The 21,376-nt window shown below is 30.0% G+C and overlaps 2 protein-coding genes across 6 annotated transcripts; one reads left to right on the top strand and one right to left on the bottom strand.

Annotated features, from left to right (window-relative positions):
- Positions 1-38: 38 nt before the first annotated feature.
- Positions 39-11,508, bottom strand: LOC111416931 (BRCA1-associated RING domain protein 1-like). 5 transcript variants are annotated; one of them, XM_071195380.1, is made up of 6 exons: positions 11,266-11,508; positions 10,887-11,195; positions 5,344-5,667; positions 5,111-5,298; positions 4,601-5,054; positions 39-486 (listed from the first exon to the last, which is right to left on the bottom strand). In XM_071195380.1, the coding sequence occupies exons 3-6, from the start codon at positions 5,585-5,587 to the stop codon at positions 59-61; spliced, it is 1,314 nt and encodes a 437-aa protein (XP_071051481.1). In that variant the 5' UTR covers positions 5,588-5,667; positions 10,887-11,195; positions 11,266-11,508; the 3' UTR covers positions 39-58. The 5 variants fall into 5 exon arrangements, with proteins under 5 accessions (XP_071051481.1, XP_071051483.1, XP_022904828.1 ...); XM_071195382.1 differs by lacking the exon at positions 10,887-11,195; XM_023049060.2 differs by having other exon boundaries at positions 10,887-11,508.
- Positions 11,509-11,817: 309 nt separating this feature from the next.
- On the top strand, positions 11,818-20,154 carry LOC111416932 (Proline-rich Akt substrate 40 kDa). Its single transcript, XM_023049061.2, has 7 exons — positions 11,818-12,692; positions 12,749-12,919; positions 18,663-18,768; positions 18,826-19,000; positions 19,156-19,318; positions 19,372-19,656; positions 19,712-20,154. The coding sequence occupies exons 1-7, from the start codon at positions 12,564-12,566 to the stop codon at positions 19,823-19,825; spliced, it is 1,143 nt and encodes a 380-aa protein (XP_022904829.1). The 5' UTR covers positions 11,818-12,563; the 3' UTR covers positions 19,826-20,154.
- Positions 20,155-21,376: the final 1,222 nt, after the last annotated feature.

Consider the following 21,376-nt stretch of genomic DNA (forward strand, 5'->3'; position numbering starts at 1 on the left):
TTATTTTAATTTATAGGGATCTATAATACATAAAAATATAGATAAAACAAATATATTTTTAATCAATAATTTTAAACGCCAAAATACAATCGATTAACCATTCCGAACTCCTATGTTTTAATTCTCTCATATTATACATCAACTGTGGTTTCTCATCTTCATGATATATAACGTAGCTGCTACAGGTATTTAAAGAAGTGTTTGAAGCATGAAATGGGTAATAAAAGTGATCGTTATCGGCACTTTTAACGATTGGGGGTCTTCGTAAAACTTTTCCACCCCCCGTTCGCACTAAAGTGGCTAAATCGTCTTTGTTTAGTTTAATATTACAAATTAATTTTCGCTGAGAGTGGCCACTAATAAAAAAATCCATTCCATTGAACAGTTTTGGATTCTTAAATAGACGATTCATAATTGAGGATTTATTGGATTCTTTGTAAACTTCGGTGATAAAGTTGAAAGCATTTTTTTCGGGTTCGTTAATCCCTAAAAAGTAAAAATAATTGGTATAATTCAAGAATCATCATGTCGCTTAAAAATCGAACTCAAATAAAACTGTCAGCAAAAAATTTTTAGGGTAAAATATCTTTTTTGTATCATTACTAAAAACATTTTGATCAGAATTTCTGAAACCACAACCTTTTGATCTGAAATGAAAATAAGTAGCACCTTTTGAACATAACACTAGATATATAGCACTTTTATTATTATTATGAATAGAGTAAAAAACGATAGGTTAAGGGTAAATAAAAAAATCTGACATATGAATATTTATTTATATTTTGATTACACCAACATCATGCTCCAAACAATCACAAGATTCATTATGCTGGTGATCTTCAACATCATCATTGATCATTATAGTTTCTTGATTAAAAATAATATGCTTATAACTGCGTTAAGTCAGTCCAGCTGCTAGCAACATCTTTCTTTTTGTTCTTGCTTATACCTTGAGGTCTCATGGGCAATTGTGCAACCGTTTGGCAATGGCGGTTACCTCGCTTCAAAACAATACGTATCGTGAGTGTAAATATTGCAACCAGATTTTATAATAATTCTTTTTACTGAACTAGTTTCTTATAATGTTGTTCAAGGTCATTGATATCATACTTTCAATGTCCCATGTTTTCTATAAATTTCATAATATGGTTCAGGAAGTGTTATTTCCAAGTCCTTTAAAAAGGGTGAATAATGCCAATCTTACTTCAACTGACCCTCTCCCAGATGGTGTTTCTAACCATGTAAAGAATGTAGGATTATGTTATTACACATAAATTATATAAACTTATTTGTCTCGAATAGTATGCATCTTGTATAGGAGTTTTTGGTAACGGTTGCACTTTCTCCATAACTAAACACAAACTTATACTGTCAGGCACATCCTGACAAATCATAGCATAAATAGGAATCCAAGTACTACAGACATCTAATATAGGGGTTTTAAAATTAATATTGTATTCTTTGTAAAAAAATTTCATAAAACAGTGTACGTGAAACTCTGATATAGTCTTTGTTTTTTGGAGTTTGGCTGGTAGATTATTCAAAAACTTTCTGAGACTGTCCTTTTTATCCTTTGTTTTATTTGACTTCCTATCAACGCCGCGGTTTTCTTTAGGTATTCCACCTTATATCAAAACCTTTTTCTTAAACAATTGAAAACTTTAATAAAAAAGGACCTACAAACTCTTTGCATCTTTGTGCCTTGAAATTTTATTACATAGTAGGTACCACTAGTAGCACGGTTTCTTGTACAGAATCTGGGACTAGATTTTCATTTTCTTTTAGGTTCTGAAGGGCCCAAAAGCCTAGTTAAAAAGATGTCTTGCTCGACTTTCGTAACGTTATTATGCAAACGTGTTCTTGATTACATCCTCAATGGTTATTGAACAACTCCTGAATTTTGACTTCGTGTTTTTACATCTATGCTTGTATGTATGTTGCTTTGAAGAAATAAAATGAAATCATATGCGGAAACCAACAGAAAACACAATATTCGTACAGAAAAAAATAAGAGTATCAAAGGCACTTACTTTTTCCGATAGGTGGAGGGATCTTTTCGTATTTTATGTCTTACACCACTATTTAGGGCACGTACATCCATGTTTCAGTCGGGTTTTATAGAATTTTTGAATGAATTTGTTAAAATCGATAAATTAATCGACGAAATATCCGCGCGGGGAAACTTGACACCACAGATAATAGTATTTATCCACAATCACCTTATAATTGAAGTTTTATCCACACTTATGAACCGTATAAAGTACCAGTTTATCCACTAGTGCAATAAAATTACTTTATCTACGACTGCTTGGATAAGTCATCATTACCGCACTCATTTGAGGTGATTTGAGTTACGTAATGAAGTTCATTACCGCACTGGTTTCATTACGTAACGCATTTTTAGCCTAATCAGAACAGACTTAATTTATTGAAACGAGCAACAATACAAAAGAAAAAGTGCTATCTACTTACAGAGAAACAATACTATTTATTATAAACATTAATTGTTATGTTCTTACATTTCAAAACACTTATTCCAGATGAGTAAACATGTTGTTGAAACTGACAATTCAAAATTGTCAACAATCATTTCAAAATATTTTTATAAGTGTCAAATACACTTTTTTAAAGAAATTGATTTTTTAGTAATTTTTAGCAGTCGTAGATAAAATGCTGTATATCACACGTGGGCTAGAGCATAATTACAGTACTCGTGTGATTACAATGAGTGCAATTCTCCACACTCATACAGTAATTATGTTTCTAGCCCACTTGTAATATAAATAACTATTATTCCACTAGTGGAATAATGAAAAATAAAATCCACCACCAATCAAATCCTATTTATTATTTATATTAACATTTATACTAATAGACATTTCATTCTTTGATTTAAATAAATAAAATATTGTTATTGTTGCTATTTATTTAATAAATAGCAACAATTCAACACCTTCCAATGTTTTTTTAGTTAATTGCAATGATTTTTGAGGTGACAGCCGCTGTCAGAGTGAAATGTCAAATCATTTTTTGATAACATCAGATGAAATTGTGGATAAAACGTTGTATTGCATGCGTGTCTTAGATGCATTTTATTCACTTAAGAAAATTAAACGCTCGAGCTGAAATGCTGTCTAAAACACTTACACAATAAATAACTATTGTCCATGACTGCCTTATAATATATACCTTATAAATGAGTTTTCTAAAGCGAAAAGGTAGTTATTTTTCACAGTTCAACTTGACAGACTAATAATTATTTGAAACGTCAAAATTTTAAAAAACATCAATTTAATTTAATTTTAGGACTTTTTAAAGGTTTGACATTAAAAAAATGTAAACAAATTCCTTTTTTCGTATGATTTAAGCATAAATTAATTAATTTTCGTAAAAAAAAACATGACGTTTCATAAAATTGACATTTAATTTTGACAAATTGTTGTGAAGTTGGTTACAGTTGGTAACATCGAATTTTTATCACATTAACGTTTAACTTTATTCAAAAATTTATTAATAGTTATTTATTGTGTAAGTGTTTTAGACAGCATTTTATCCACGCAAGAATGTTTAAACGCGAGAGCGAAGCTCTTAAGCATTATAATATAAGTAATATAAGCATATAAGTAACTTTATTCCACTAGTGGATAAAGTGGTACTTTACACGGTGCATAAGTGTGGATAAAAAAATTATTTTTAAAGGATAGTCTTTTTCACAGAATAAATAATAGCGGTGAATAATCATTATTCACGGGTAATCAACTTGATAGACTTGAATAATTATTTGAAACGTCAAAATTTCAAAAAACGTCAATTTCATTTAATTCTTTTAGGACTTTCTAAAAGTTTGACATTAAAAAAAACGTAAACAAATTCCTTTTTTCGTATGATTTAAGCATAAATTAATTAATTTTCGTAAAAAAAAACATGACGTTTCATAAAATTGACATTTAATTTTGACAAATTGTTGTGAAGTTGGTTACAGTTGGTAACATCGAATTTGTGTCACATTGACGTTTACACTTTATCAATCAATTTCAACAGTACCTTTATTCACTAACCTTAGTGAATTTAACACTTGCCATAATAGAGTTGAATGCTGCATAGAAATCATAGAAATCAAGGAAATAGTCTTTTTTGATCAGAACTTATCTTCCTAATCGACACTAATATGAAATATAGCTCTTTTGGAATAGAAATTAATTAAGAGTTTAATAATCAGTTTCAATTAGGAAAAAATAGCACTTTTTGATCAGAATCAAAAAATTTTTACAAAATTAAAGTAGATATGATCAGTTTTTACCAAGACTAAACACAGTCTGTAGAAAAAACGTATGAAGCATCCAATATGGAAATAACAAGTAACATTGTTTGTGACGTCACAAAATATGACGTCACATCGAAACTTTAATATGATTTTTTGATATGCTCTACACTTTTCAACACTTTCTTTTTATTTCTAACGTGTTTTTTGGGTCATTTCATATCAATTAATAAAAAATCGTCGATTTGTAAGCCACATAATGATTCTTGAATTTTTCCAAATAATTATAATTTATACTATAATTAATAATAAGAAAAAAAATAGTATTTAATTACTTACATCGTTTTTTAACGATAAATATTCCTTTTAATAAGCAAATTAAAACATTTATATCCATCTTCCCATCATAAATATAATGAGTAACATCAGATTTGGTTATGAAATCACTAAAAGTTACAATATTAACTTTAGCTTTTGTAAGTTTGGTTTGTTCTTCTTTATTTAATTCCTTTGCATAAACAACAGTTTGGACTTTGATGAAGATTTTTTTCGTAATATCATATATTTGATATAAAACAAGATTTTCCATTCCATTTAATGCTTTGTTTCCTTTATAATCAAGGATGGTTGTATTTGCACCATAGTTAATTAAAATTTGTGCAATTTCACGTTTATTTAATAACACCGCTTTATGAAGTGGGGTTATGTAGTTTTCACCGGGAATATTAACCAAGGCACCTTCTGAAAGTAAATATTCCAGACAAGGTATATTATTACCTTGAACTGCTTCGTGCTTAAAAAAGTTGATGATACAATTATTATTTAAAAATAAAACATTTTTTGATATACAATTGGGGCCCAATTTGCGTAATCCGTCATGTTAAAATCAACACCATCCTTAATTAACTCCATAACCATCTCTAAATCGCCTTTTTTGCACGCTAAATGTAAAGGAGTTTCACCTTTATGATTACGTTTCATATCCATTTTAGAAACAACAATTTCGTGATTACTTGAAACATTATTTGGGGTTGTATCTAAAAATTTGATTCAATATTTTTTCTTGTTATCATTAAAACTACCTTTAAAAATATCTTCAATCGCTTTTATCGATGTTAAGATCGTCTTCATCATCTGATTTTCTTCTAAATCTTGCGAAGTTGTTAATTTGTAACAAGTTGTACATCCTTTTGTTGATTTGGAACAATTACATTGTAGATGACCACAAGGATTTAATAAATGACTCGGTAAATTTTTGCAGTATCCACAAATCAAAGATGCTTTTAATTCGATGAAATCGTCGATTAAAAGTTTGTTTAGATCCATTTTTATTTATGTTTTAGATTTTTTTAAATTTTAAGGTTAGGATTGTTCGTTTCTAGTTTTATCTAAGATAGTAGCGCCATCTATTGAGAAAATTTAATGTTATTATTTTAAGTTAAATTGTTTAAAATTAATTTTTTTTATTTAATTATTTAAATTATAATAATAAATTAATTTAAATCAATTTTAAAGAAAACGAAAATTTGTGCTCGATACCAAATTATACTGCCTGAACGGTTTTCCTTGATCGAAAACGAAAATTCTGTACACTGTATGCACAGGGTGGTTCAAATAAATAAGAACGGAATCTATAAGAGTTAGAAAAAAAGATTTTATGGCAATTTTCGTTTTTTAAATGGAAACAACCACTGATTTTTCACAATTCCACTGGTGAAGACAAGAAAAAATGTCTAGATGCAATAGAAGAAGAGTAATTTGTAAAAAGCGAAGAAATTGAGGTATAAAAGATATTGAGTAATAAATGGGTATTCAAAATCAAAGACGACGAAACTTATAAAGCCAGATTAGTGGTAAGAGGTTTTGAACAACCACAAGAACACATTGAAGAGTTATCCAATAGCAAGTATGCTGCAGAAGCATGTAAAATAACAAAATTTGATATAAAAACGGCTTTTCAGTATGGCGAACAAAAGGCGCTGTATGGATTAAGACAAGCACCCGAAAAATGGAACAAGACATTTATATTTAAAAATAATATAATAACTTTCAAAATTCGTTATAAAATTCATTTCTTGAAGGATCATTGTGGAAATATCACCAATTATTAATTAAAGTATCCTCTTTTTAATGCAAAAAGTCGTTTTGAAAAATCACTTTTGGTTTTTGAGAAAACAATATTTGAAGTTTTGATAAAATTTTCGAGGTTGCAATTTTCATCGATAACTTTCAAAATTCGCTATAAAATTCATTCTTTGAAGGATCATTGTGGAAATATCACCAGTTATTAATTAAAGTATCCTCTTTTTAATGCAAAAAGCCGTTTTGAAAAAACACTTTTAGTTGTTGAGAAATAAATTTTTGAAGTAATCGACATTTTTTCAAATTTTGCAATTTCCGCCGATTAAGTTTTAAAAATTCGTATAAAATCCATTTCTTGGAATATGAGTATGAAAATTTCCCAAAATGTTAATAAAAGTGTCCTCTTTCCAATAAACCAACACATTTTGAAAAATAATTTTTAGTTTTTGAGAAAACATTATTTGAAGTTCATTTTGTATCTTGGATCCAAATAAGTTGACATATCTTATCAGCTTTCTTATTAATTTCATTGACGTTCGTTTTCATTTTATACATGATATAGTCAATACCAATTAAATTGATCCATTGTAAAAGTGAAGATAATTTAGCAGACTTTTTTACCAAGCCATTAGAAAGGGTTAAATGTGAGGGATTTAGAGATAAACTAGTTGTTAGAATTTAAGTTATTGTTTTGCAAATCTTCATTTTTGTACTACTGTGGTGTGTTAAGTTTTAGTTTTAATTGTATAACCAAAAGCAAAGTAGGTTAAACGACAATGTAAAAATATAACATTGATTTAATATACAGGGGTGAGCTATTAGTTATTAGTATCCCGGCGATCAATAGTTACTAAACCGTTTGAAAAACAAAAAAATATTTTGTACAAAAGTTGTTTGACTCATCACTCTGTATTACGTAAAATTATTTTCACTTATACAGGTGTTCCATTTAAGCGTAACGGAGAGTACGTCAATTTATTAAAATGGAACACTCTGTTTATTTTATCATATTATGAATACAACTAAATTACATGAAATAGTACATGTTACTCAATTAAAAAAATATAAACTCCCTAGATTCGCAAAGTACCGCGGTTCATGAAGCCTGTTTTCACGCCAAAATGGCGGTTTGACACCTTGTCACTGTATCTCACCACTTATTTACAAAAATATAGCCGTCTTGTTGCCTTTGGAGTTGCAAAAATGGCACTAAGAGGGACTTTCGACTCTTCAGAGTACCACAAGAAAAAAAAGAAAGGAAATTTGGCGTAATGTTATCAATAGAACGATATATTTTAAATTTCCCGCTTGACTTTCGAGCCAAAATGGCGTCAAACCGCGGTATTTTGTATCAATCTATTCCAACTTTCGTGTAAAACAAATATAAATTAAATAGTTAACAAATGTATTTGTTTCAAATATCAGAAATATGTTTTTTTTTTAATTTTTAGTTATAATTTACAGGAAACTGTAAATTTAATTTCTTTGACGACACTAAAAAAGTTTATTTTTAGCTTTATTCTAAAACAATAAGAAATAGACCTATCTAACCCCATATTTTTGTAATCAGAAAACAATAACGAATTTAATAAGCGAATAATCAGTGATTGTTTCCATTAAAAAACGATGATATCTCATAATCTAAAACCGAAAATTTTTTTTTTAATACGTCATCAAATTCTCTGTAAAAAAGTGTCCATATAATGTCTTAGTTATAATACTCTACCTATAATAATAACCAAGTTAATTGCACTTGCTGGATTTACGATATTTTCAATTTTGGCCTCTAGGGGAAAAACAAAAGACGATAGCGCTTTGAGGTTTTTGGCATTAGCAGTTTCTCGAAAAACGAAATTATGACATGTAAGCTACTTTTTTTCTAACTCTTATAGTTTCCGAGATAACTTATTTGGACATCGAATTTGAACCCTCCTGTACATTATACCAAATTATTGTAATGCATATGAAGTACTTCTACTCTAGTTTCATTTCCATAAGAACCCAGTCAGATGTTTGATAAGAATAAACCGTCTATAAGTGAATGCAGAAAAAAATCATACACACTTTGTATTATTCTTTGATTATATATAATATGGATTGAGCCAACGAGAGAGATAGCTTGCGCAAGGTGATCGAACCGAGATAGACATAGAAGCGTACTGACATATAATGGGCGTGCCTTAATTTATAAGATAAAAAACTATCAATTAGAAGTAACATTTATAATACTTACAGGTGATGTGAAACTGTATTATCGCGAACTTTGCAGACGAAACAATACATTTTTAAACATAACGGTGTGACTGGCTGTGACACAACAAAACGATAAACGTCAGGTTTGACACTTTTGTGCGCATGCGCCCGTCTGTTTAGTTCCGTTTTATGTCTATCTTTGTTACACTTTCACATTATCGCTTTCCATCTGCGTCTATTCACCTTGAGCCACATTTTTGTTAGTAGATATATTCAGTTAGCTCAATCCATATTATATATAATCAAAGGTTTGATATTAAAAAAACATAAACAAATTCCTTTGATTATACAGGATGATTCATAAGTAATGGGCCAAATTGTAAATGTACGTTCAGGAGGCCAAAATAATAATATTTTCATTAACAATAATGGGTCTTAGTCTGCTCCTTACTGAGATACAGGATGTTAAAGCGAAAAAAATAAAATAGATTTTTGTTAATAGATCAGCTACTTTTCTACATAATGACTCATAGTTGACTTATAGTTTTTGTAAGGGTAAACAATAATGTGTGAGAGGATTTGAGTTAACTCGTAGATGTCGCCACATGCGCCATATGAATTATGAAACGTCAATGAGCTTTTACGTTTAATGAATAGTTTAAAACATTTTATTGTTAAGTAAACTGATTCATTCTTGTCCTAACATAAATCAAAATGCCGAGACATAATCACTTTTCAAACGAAGAAATGAGAGACAAGTTATGCGTTTACGCACAAGAACGTTTTTCTGGGCAAGCAGCATCCAGAAAATATCGTGAAATGTACCCTTACAGAAGGCAGCCAAACCGGAAGATATTTCAAAATATTTATAATCGATTGGGTGAAACAGGTTCATTTCGTCCAAAATATCATACAGGACGTCCTAAGATTATCACTCCGCAGCAAGAAGATGAAATTTTGGTAAGAATTGCGCAAAATTCTGAAATAAGCACTCGTCGATTGTAGCTGATTTCATCTAATTCATATGGCGCATGTGGCGACATCTACGAGTTAACTCAAATCCTCTCACACATTATTGTTTACCCTTACAAAAACTATAAGTCAACTATGAGTCATTATGTAGAAAAGTAGCTGATCTATTAACAAAAATCTATTTTATTTTTTTCGCTTTAACATCCTGTATCTCAGTAAGGAGCAGACTAAGACCCATTATTGTTAATGAAAATATTATTATTTTGGCCTCCTGAACGTACATTTACAATTTGGCCCATTACTTATGAATCACCCTGTATATAATATGGATTGAGCCAACAAGAGAGATAGCTTGCGCAAGGTGATCGAACCGAGATAGACATAGAAGCGTACTGACTTATAATGGGCGTGCGTTAATTTATAAGATAAAAAACTATCAATTAGAAGTAACATTTATAATACTTACAGGTGATGTGAAACTGTATTATCGCGAACTTTGCACACGAAACAATACATTTTTAAACATAACGGTGTGACTGGCTGTGACACAACAAAACAATAAACGTCAAATGGAAGAGGTTTGACACTTTTGTGCGCATGCGCCCGTCTGTTTAGTACCGTTTTATGTCTATCTTTGTTACACTTTCACATTATCGCTTTCCATCTGCGTCTATTCACCTTGAGCCACATTTTTGTTAGTAGATATATTCAGTTAGCTCAATCCATATTATATATAATCAAAAGTATTATTCCAAAAAAATTTACCATTTCTATATTTGATTCTGCAGCATAATTTAAAACAAGATTAATAGTGATAGGTGCAAGGAACAAATAACGCTCTCGAACTATTATTAATAGTTTTTTAATTTCTCCAAGGAATGGAAACAAATTTATATTTCGATTTATTTCAAATCTTGGTCAAGACCTGTTATAACTACAAAATTAATTTATATTAGTTTTTTATGCGTGAGAGGAACGTAGTTTCGGCTGCCCCTAATTTTGGCCTCTACAGGCGAAAGCCTCTGTATATGGCTGTATAGACAAATTTAATAAGGGAATAGTATATTAAAAAAACAAGTTCGCAGGACATTAAAATGCATGAATTCAAGTTGAAAAACGAGTGGCGAAGCCACAAATTTTTTAATGAATGAGTCTTATGAAACGTGTTTTTTATGCTATTTTTTGTAATTCGCGTTTTTATCCTTTTTTTAACAAAAATAAAATAAATTTTGACAATGTAGGGAAATAGGTATATAGCAGTTGGTAACACTTGAAAATAAAAATTTAAATTGACAATTAGTAATTGTCAAAACACAAAATGTATTCACCTGAAAAAAAAAATTCATCTACACCTCCCAAAATAAGAGAAATTACTCACAGTTCAATGTCCTCATCATTGTGGACCTTGTATTCGATGCTAAGAACGTGTTTAAACATCCACAGACAAAAATTGTCACATTGACAACTAGAAAAATTACTACCAACTTAAAGTGATTCCATAAAATGTTACTAAAATCTCATTACAGCACCAGTTTGAGTACTGTTCTACTTCATTACGGTCGCGAATTACAAAAAATAATGTGTTTCTTACATAACGTTGAAGAACATTTCACTTTAGCGCCGTATTATTTGAAACGTTTGAAGAAAAAATACTGTTTTATTCGGAAGGAAGCACTTTCGTTTGTGGCTGAAAAATGTTTTTCTTTTTCAAACGGTTCAGCAACTATCGTCCGCTGAGATACTTATAAGTAACTCACCCCTGTATAACCCAACATGGGTGTATTTCTTATAATCCTAGATGTTATGATAAAGGTTAAGGTTCGTTAAGAGCATTGGACATGGTGATTTAAGGTGTTCTAAACAGTTGTACACGATCCAAATCTTGTAAACATCCCAATTTTTCTGCACATTGCTGAATATTTTTTTTATTAAACAAATTAATTATTCAAAATCCATTTTTACTTTGACAATTCTTCTTTTTTGAGGTTATAAGAATTTTAGATTAATCAGCGCCATCTGTAGTTATTTATTCGAACTTAAATTATTTAAATTATTTATTAAAATCATTTAAAACTAGTAGATTAATTTTAAAGAATGATTTTCGTGGATAATTAGATTCGTCTTTAATATTTTTTTTTTTACTAATACTTTTTTAGAGCTTTACTATAATTATTAATCAAGGTGTAGTTTGGGTTGCCTATCTAGCGGTTAAAAATTTTTTTTTTTTACTTAAAAATATTTCGCGCAAACAAACGTGTTACGTGCCAAAAAATTCGTACAAAACAAACCGCGCTAGTTATTTACGTCATCGCGTTTCAACCCGAGCGGATTACGTATCATTATTTTTTTATAGATTAATATTTATTATTTTTTTAATCGGACGAGAGGCTGGCTGCCCTCCTCGTTTCTCGTTCATCGCGGACGTACAACGTGCACGAGCACATGCGCCTTGCCCGAGTTGGCAACAACACAAAGCGGTCTTCGCCCGAACCCGAAAGTTCTTTGTTCGTCGTTAAATTCTGGACGCGTTTCAACTGGTTTCAACAAACGGCAACCCAAAACTAACGTGCAACAACGTCCCAAACGAAAGAGAGAAGAATCGAACCCAGAAACCGCCTTAATCAACCTTAAAAAAAGAAAAAAATAACCGTTTTAAATCGAGATCGTTCCACTACAATCTTTACGAGCAACAAAAAAAAATACGCTGTCGTCAGTAAACAAATATTACCTCATTCGTTGGTTTGTGCCTCTTCTCCTACTAAATAGAGAGTTTTTTTCGTCTCCTCTCATCCGTGTGTGAGTGTGTGTTTATTTTGAGTATGTGTGAGTGATTTTTTTTTATTTTTTACCTTGGATATAAAACACACACAGAGGAAGTGTAACAACTCTTCTAATACGGTCTCAACGAAAGCGAAAAGTTATTAATTGTAACATCTAAAGTTAGATTCAAATTATTTTTTAAAAAAATCAACTTAAAACTTATTACGGGAGCAAATCCTGTTATCTCTTTCGTGAATGTTTTATTAAATTTGTTGTTAAATAAATAATAATAAAAATGCTCGCTTGCAAGTGTTTAAACGTGATTATTGAAACGAACGGGAAGGATTCAGGTGACTTTGAGAAGGTTAATGTGGAATCGTTACGTTTGGGAATCGAATCCACTTCGGACGCTTTTTTCAAACAGGTAAACAATAAATTTGAGTCATCCAAGTTGTAATTTTGTTCAATTTTCATTTTAAGGATCTCCAATTGGTCCAAAGCCTCCAGAAAGTTACAACGAAGATCTCTGGGCTTGTATCGACTCGATGTGTTGGCCCCTACACTGTACATTTGTGTTTCAATTGTAACTTGCACACACATGCCGTTCATAAAGAAAAGGGAAATCCAATTTTGATCTCTGCTAATTTATTGGTAACTTTTTTTTTATTGATACTAAAATTTATTAAATTATACCAGTGATTTAAAATAAACACAATTTTTGACATTTATGACATTTGAAAAGATTGGTTCAAAATTTGATGATTCAAATTTATTATTATTCTAAGTACATAATGTAGAATAAAAAGGTACTTGTTTCCACTTTAATAAACGCGAAAAATATAAATAAACTTTAAAATTAAAACTTAATTGCAATTAAATAAAATGTCAAAAATTGTTTGTGCTACTGCTCACTAGATGGCAGGAACTACAATTAAATTAAATTTTTTAATTAATATTTATTATTTTAATAAATTAATAATTTTGCGTTGATTTTCGAGATTATGTGGGAATATATGATTCGATTAAATAATTTTTTAAAATTTAAGTTGGTTATAAATTATAACAAAAGCGTCGAACATAACCTCAATTTTTGTTTGCCTTATTTTTAGTTGTCAAGAAATAAAAAAGTTTTTTAACAAGATTTTGTGGAATTTATTCTAAAAAACGAAGTCAAGACTGTACCATTTATTGTTTATTAGTTCAAGCAATAATAAAAGTCCAACAATAACTTTTTGTACTAATCAAAACTAACCCCTTTCAGGATGTAATAATCTCTTTTTGTAGGTATGAAGATTTTAATTAGACCGAATTCTTAATTGTGAAGAAATAAAGCATTAATTGTTTAAACATACTCTTGGGTATAAATCAAGAATCATCATATTGCTTAAAAATCGACAATTTTTTTTTAATCACTCAAGTAAGCCCTTACAAATAAAAATATTTAAAAAAATATATATTCTAAATATTTAGTGTGGTATATAATTAACAGCGGTAGTCAAATGGAAAATAATTCAACTTAATTTTTGATAAAATTCACTTATCATTAAATAATTGAGGGAAATTAAAGAAGTAATAGATTTATGTTTAAATAGAGAAGACACTTTAACTCTCGCTAAACATGACCTTGAGGATGCGCGCGCAATTCGTGGCCACTTACGTCACGAAACACTCCTGCTCTTGCCCCTCGCCCACAAACTAAAATCAAAGTATTGCAGCTTAGAAACTTATTGTTAGACAACCTTTAATATACAGGTAATATACATTAAAGAAAATTTTAACTAAAAGTTACTTGAAACTGTTTTCCGCATATCTTGGCGTGGAAATAAAATAAAAATAATGACGGCAGTCTGAGTTACGACATGGTGAGTGTGTTTTTCAAATAGAACACCCTGTATATTTTAAGGTTTTTGGATTCCTTTTGAAAAGGTTTTGCAAAATGCCATAAGGTTTTAATGCTTTAACTGCATTAAACTGCATAGTTTTCGAGATATGGAAAAGATATTTAAAAAGATTTGACGTAGTGACAACCAAATTATGACGTCATTATGGCATAGACAACCTAAGCCTTGACGTCACAGAGGTGGGCGGAGCTTATACCGACTCACTAATTGAAAAATTGAATATGGGGATTTATCGTTAGCAACACAGTTAACAACGAAGATGTTTGGATTCGGTATAAGCTCCGCTCATCTCTGTGATGTCAAGGCTTAAGTTGTCTATTTTTCAATTAGTGTTAAAATAAAATAAACTAAGTGACATTTTTATGGCGATTTATCTTAGTAACTGTGATGTCTATTCCATAATGACGCCATAATTTGGTTGTCGCTGCGTCAAATCTTTTTAAATAAAAGTTTCAATATCTCAAAAACTATGCAGTTTAAAGCATTAAAAAAATGGTTTAACCAAAAACCTTAAAATATACAGGGTGTTCTATTTAAAAAACACACATGGTGAGTGTGTTTTTTAAATAGTAACTCAGTCGTAACTCAGACTACCGTCAAGATTTTTATTTTGTTTCTACGCCAAGACATGCACAAAATAGTTTCAAGTAACTTTTATTTAAAACTTGTTTTAATGTAAGTTGAAGTTTAGGCTGTAGAACCATTATTCCATACTTTTTGTACAGTCTGTATAAACCTTGGAAAGACTAATTATTGCTATCAGAAGATTGAATAGTGCTAGTAAAAGACTAAAAACTGCTTGGAAAGAGGAAATACTATTTCAAAAAGTTACCTACTGCCTCTAACATGCTAGATACTGCAGAAAAAGGCCACAACTTACTTGGAAAAGACTAGATACTGTTTTCAAAATAATATCTATTGCTTCCAGAATGCTAAACACTGCTGTTAAAGGTTTTGACTTACTTGGATAGGCGAATACTGCTTCCAAGACTACTTATTACTTTCAAAGACTTTAATAATTGTTTGGAAAAGAGATATGCTTTCCAAAAAGCTACCTAGAATGTTAGATACTGCTGGAAAAGACTAATAACTACTTGGAAAGAAGAGATATGCTCTCCAAAAAAAGTACCTACTGCTTCCAAAATGTTAGATACTGGTGGAAAAGATTACAATCTGCTTGGAGAAGACTAGATAGTGGTAATAAGCAGCTACAAACTGATTGGAAAGACGAGATACTGTTTCCATAAGACTCGCCCCTCTCGCGTTTTGTTTACCATACCGTATCGTACCACGATATCATTCTTCTTCAGACGCCTCGCAATTCGCTCCATCACACCTGAAACATAAGCAAGACAGATAAAACGGGCTGGTGTCGTACTTATCTGATATCTCTCATCGTATAGCCGTTCTTCTGCAGCACATCTTCTAGGAATTTTTCTTCTTTTCTTAGGTTCTCTTTATCGCATATCCTCTCTGCTCGCTGGAATGAGGCTAGTTCTATTTCTAATGTTAGTTCTAGTTTTATACTAGCACTATCAGAACTAACACAAGACCTAGAACTATTCCCAAAAAGCTACCTAATACTGCCAGAATGCTAAATACTACTAGAAAAGACTAATAACTACTTGGAAAGAAGACATATGCTCTCCAAAAATGGTAGCTACTACTTCAAAAATGCTAGATACTGGTGGAAAAGATTACTTTCTGCTTGGAGAAGACAAACTGATTGGAAAGACGAGGTACTGTTTCCATAAGACTACTTACTGTTTTTAGAGTGCCATATACTACTAGAAAAGATTACGACCTGCTTGGAGAAGACTAAATATTGCTGGGAGAAACTATTATCTGCTTGGCAAGACAAGATACTGTTTCCAAAAGACTATTAACTACTTTCAAAATGCTAAATATTGTTGGAAAAACTACCAATTGCTTGGAGAAAGCTAGATATGATTGGCAAAAACTATTTAATGCTTTCAGAAGACTATATACTGCTGCCAAAACACTACTAAGTGCTTGGAGATTACAATTTACAATGCTACTGGCTGAAAACTATTCTTCTAGACTATTCTAAACTTTTTTTAGAAAGTTTAGAACTTTTTTTTTCTGCATTTTGTTTGCTCTCGAGAAGAAGAAAAATAAGTAAATAATACAAGAAATAAATAATCCAGCCCATTTGTTATTAAAAACTAAAAATAATCGTTGCAAGAAGCATTTTGACCTTTTTAGCATCTAAGAAGGAAACTAATATTTTATAAATGTACTACATAACCTAGCAAAACAAGACGATATCCTCCGAAGATGGCGTAGATCGCCGAAACGCGTCAGGCAGAGCTTACAGCAAAAGATATACGTTTAATTATTTCATATACAGGGTGCCCATTATGTATGGAATATAGTATATATCTCGGTAAATGTTGGCTTTATAAAGAAACATTTTATACAAACGTTGTTTAATACTTTATTTGCCATAATAAGACTGCATTCAATTGTTTTTAATTCAGAACACAAGTGAGTAAGGAATAAGACTTAAATTTTTTTAAATGGCGATGTACCCTTTCGTTGGGCTCATTTGATAGAGATTACTTTTTTCTTTACGATGACGTAAAATTTGTGTACCGTAAAAAAATGTAAAAATTGTTTATTAATAAAAATTAATCAATCACATTAATCTAGATATCCGAGATCGTCAAGTACCTCGAATTATTACCATAATTTAAATTTACATACAAAATAAAACAAATAAACGAAAAATTAGTGTATATTTCCAATAATTCGAGGTACTAACTTCAGGTTTAAAATGTCAACCTCAATTTTGACATATTTGTAATCTTCATTAAAAATCCTTTAAAATGAGTACAAACACGACATATTTATCTTCAATATTAATGAAGTTATGGTCAACTTCCGGTTAAGAATGTCAACGTCAATTTTGACATATTTGTAATCGTCGTGAAAAATCCTTTAAAATGAGTCCAAACATGATACGTTTAATTCCAATATTACTCGAGATATAAGCAAGTTCCGGTTTGAAATGTCAATGTCATTTTGACATATCCTTAATTTTTATAAAATGTCTTAATATTTGTCACAAAAACAAAAATGTAATAAAAAAAAATCAAAAATTAAGGTTGGTATTAATATTTAAAAATTACATTGCTATCTTCATTGTTGCTAACTTCGGGTTTAATGTTTTTTATTCTAACTTTTTTGTTTTTTGATATATTTTGGGCTCATTTTAGAGGTTTTTTAATGAAGATGACAAATATGTCAAAATTGACGTTGACGTTTCAAACCGGAAGTGATTGTATCTCCATTAATATCAAAGTTAAACATGTCGAGTTTGGACTCATTTTAAAGGATTTTTTATGAAGTTGATAAATACGTCAAAATTAATAGTTGAAAGTTCGAGCTTTTTGGTTTTTTGAGATAGATGCATCATGTTTGGACTCATTTTAAAGGTTTTTTAATAAAGAATACATCATGAAAGAACACCATGAAGTTGTCCATTTGTCTATTATGTGATAACTAGCTTCAGGTTTAAAATGTCAACCTCAATTTTGACATATTTGCAATCATCGTGAAAAATCCTTTAAAATGAGTCCAAACACAATACGTTTAATTCCAATATTACTCGAGATATAAGCAAGTTCCGATTTGAAATGTCAATGTCATTTTGACATATTCTTAATTTTTATAAAATGTCTTAATATTTGTCACAAAAATAAAAATATAATAAAAAAAATCAAAAATTAAGGTTGGTATTAATATTTAAAAATTACATTGCTATCTTCATTGTTGCTAACTTCCGGTTTAATATTTTTTATTCAAACTTTTTTATTTTTTGAGATAAGTGCGTCTTTGGACTCATTTTAAAGGGTTTTTAATGAAGATGACTAATATGTCAAAATTGACGTTGACATTTCAAACCGGAAATAATTGTATTTCCATTAATATTAAAGTTAAATATGTCGAGTTTGGACTCATTTTAAAGGATTTTTTATGAAGTTGACAAATACGTCAAAATTAATAGTTGAAGGTTCGAACTTTTTGGTTTTTTGAGATAAAAATAATTGATTTTGACCGTGGCTATAATAAAATAAACAATTTGTAGGTTAGTTATTTACCGGTATAATAGGAATCTGCACAGTTAACATTGCTTTTAACGTCACATCGCAACTTTAATGTGATTTTTCCGTAAGTTCTACACTTTCTTTTTATTTTAAACGTGTTTTTTGGATCATTTCATATTGATTAAAATAAAATCGTCGATTTTTAAGCCATATTATATGATGATTCTTGAATTTTACCTAAAATAATTAACCTCAAAAAAATGACACAAACTTATTAATTGAATTGTCAAATTTCAACGTTGCCAACCTACAATTTTTTAATCTTTTCCTTATAACTTTAAAAGTGTTAAAAAAATGTGTAGAATATAAATTTTGATTTAAATCACCTAAATATGATCGTAAAATTATATGGTAATGTTTTAGCGAAAAGCAGCTATTGAAGCCGTTGAAAAGAACTCTGATTTTTCGACCAATTATAACATTATGATTGATACTAATTTGAAAAATTTATCTAATTCTATATACAGCAGTAAGTGTTTAAATATAAATTTGAGGATTGCGTTAATTTTTGGGTTAATTTTCGCAGATATGGCGCCGGATGAAAAAGTGATTGTAAACAATTTGATGCAAAGGGCTAATGAGTCAATTAGTCGCGAATTGGCAGCTGTAGAGAATAAAATCAGTCAGTATTCCGACCAGCAATATACGTTATTTGAAGAGTACAAAGCAAGAGTTCTATTTGAGCATGATGTTCTGTCCAGGTGAAAAAGTTATTTAGATAATTTATTGGTTTTGTTAAAAAAATAAGATTACGATTTGAATCTGATGAGTGTTTTTGTAAAAACAAGATTAAGTAATCAAAAGATTAAATTATTTTTGTCACGTTTAATTTTGTTTTGAAACATTATTTTTTTAGAAAAATCTTAGAGGGTAAACGAAGAGCTTCCAAAGAGAACACCGTTAGTACAAAAACGTTGTCTACGCCACTCGGCAATCGACTGTCTAAGAACCAAGTACCTGAAACACCGGAGAGCCCTAACAGACTGTCTTTATTTGACCGGACCAAACAAGCATTCATTGTAATTTAATCAAAATTAAAATAAAATTATTTAATTATATAATATCATTTAAGACTTCATCACCAAAACCAATCATATCTAATAGAAAATTATCATCAAATCAAGCATGTTCATTCGATAGTGAAGGTCTTTTTCAATTAGAAGATATGGATGAAGACTTAACCTACGTAGATTCAGAGCATGAAGAAAGCGAAGATGATTCAACGATGAATTATTCGAGAAATTCCGATCAGAATTCGAGAAGGCAAAGTTTGCAAATGGCGAAATCATTGCCAGTATCGATTCCTGCACTAAAAGCGTTTAAGAATCATATCAACGAAGATAATGATGATAGAATGGTAAATTATTTCTCCTTAAACGAATTAATTTAAAATAATTTCGTTTTTTTTTTAGCCAGAAGAATCGATGGATATCGCAGCTAGTATAAAAGCGTTGGCGAAAAGTATTCAAGGTGATACGATTTTCGGTGATTTGCCGGCTAGGCCGAGATTCAGCTCGCAAATTTAATACTACTACTTAATCGTAAATTCGTTTCTACTTAGGTACACTTAGTTATCTTTTTGATTATGTTTAAAGAAAAAGTCGCTTTAAAAAAAATTGCAACAAAACCGCTAATAACCAATTGTGATGATGATGATTAATTAATCTTGTGGGGCTGAGTCTATTTTTTATTATTAAACTTAATTTCTGGTAAATCTGGGGAAATTAAAGAAAAGACAATGTATTAAGAAAAAAAATTTTTGAAAATTACTTTTAATTATTATTATTGATTAATTAATTAATTCTTTTTGTTATCGTGATCTAATTCGATGAAATAGAATTTGTTATATTATGAATTTTGTTTATTTTTTGAACCTAAACGATAAATTAAAGAAAATATTTTATCTAATTCATTTTAATAATCGATAATTTCTCTAAATCTTTCTCGTTTATTCTCTATCGGTTCAGTTTCGCACATTAATATGCAATAGTTTCGACTAAAAATTAATTTTATCCACAATCACCCAGCTCCAGGGATCTTTAATAGAAGCACTTGGGACTGATTGTATGTCGAAATCCCACCGTAAGATGGCATTAGCGTCTATACTGAAATAATTTAATTAAACTAACAATTTTATTATTAATAGTGGGAATGATGAGAGACAGCAATAACAATTATTACCAATATTATTCTTTTAATTTAAAAAGTATAGATTCCAATTCGTGTTATATTTTTAAATTTGCCGCTAACTTCAACTTTTAAAATTTTATAAGTTGAAGTTTGTTCAGAATGACAGATGAAAACGTCATTTTAAAGTGATTTTTCGGTAAGAATATAATAACGTAATAATGGTATGATTAAATAATTAGATTATAATTGACATTATAGCTTTGTTTCAACTAACGTTATAACTGGTTGCAATCTCACATGTCATATGATGCAGTGATATTGAAATGTGGCGGAATTGTTTGACAGGTGTAATTGCCATAGGTAATTGCATCTGAGGAATTCCCAACCAGTCGGAACGTTAATTGGGTTTAATTCTGTTTGGACTTTCCAAATAGTTATTCTGTGGTTGGAGCTTTTATAAATAAACCCAAACCAACCTGTATTCTAGTGGTTCGGTTCTTAGCTGAATAATTCCAAATTTCCCCAACAGATGGCGCCACATGCGTTCAATTTTTAGTTCAAAGTTTTTGTTTATAACATTTCTACAAAGCTATTTTCTATGCAATCACCTTATAATTGAAGTTTTATCCACACTAATGAACCGTATAAAGTACTACTTTATCCACTAGGAATAAAGTTACTTTATTCCACTAGTGGAATAATGAGTGATCCTATTTATTATTTATATTAATAGACATTTCATTCTTTGATTTGTCATATTTTACTTCCTTTCCATTAATAACCAGCTTATAATTCAACACCTCCCAATGCTTTTTTAGTTAATTGCAATGATTTTTGAGGTGACAGCCGCTGTCAGAGTGAAATGTCAAATCATTTTTTGATAACATCAGATGAAATTTTGGCGATTCTGATTCTAAATGTGTGTTTTAGATACATTTTATTCACTT

The sequence above is a fragment of the Onthophagus taurus genome, chromosome 3, assembly GCF_036711975.1.
Source record: "Onthophagus taurus isolate NC chromosome 3, IU_Otau_3.0, whole genome shotgun sequence".
In the NCBI taxonomy this organism is placed as follows: domain Eukaryota; kingdom Metazoa; phylum Arthropoda; class Insecta; order Coleoptera; family Scarabaeidae; genus Onthophagus; species Onthophagus taurus.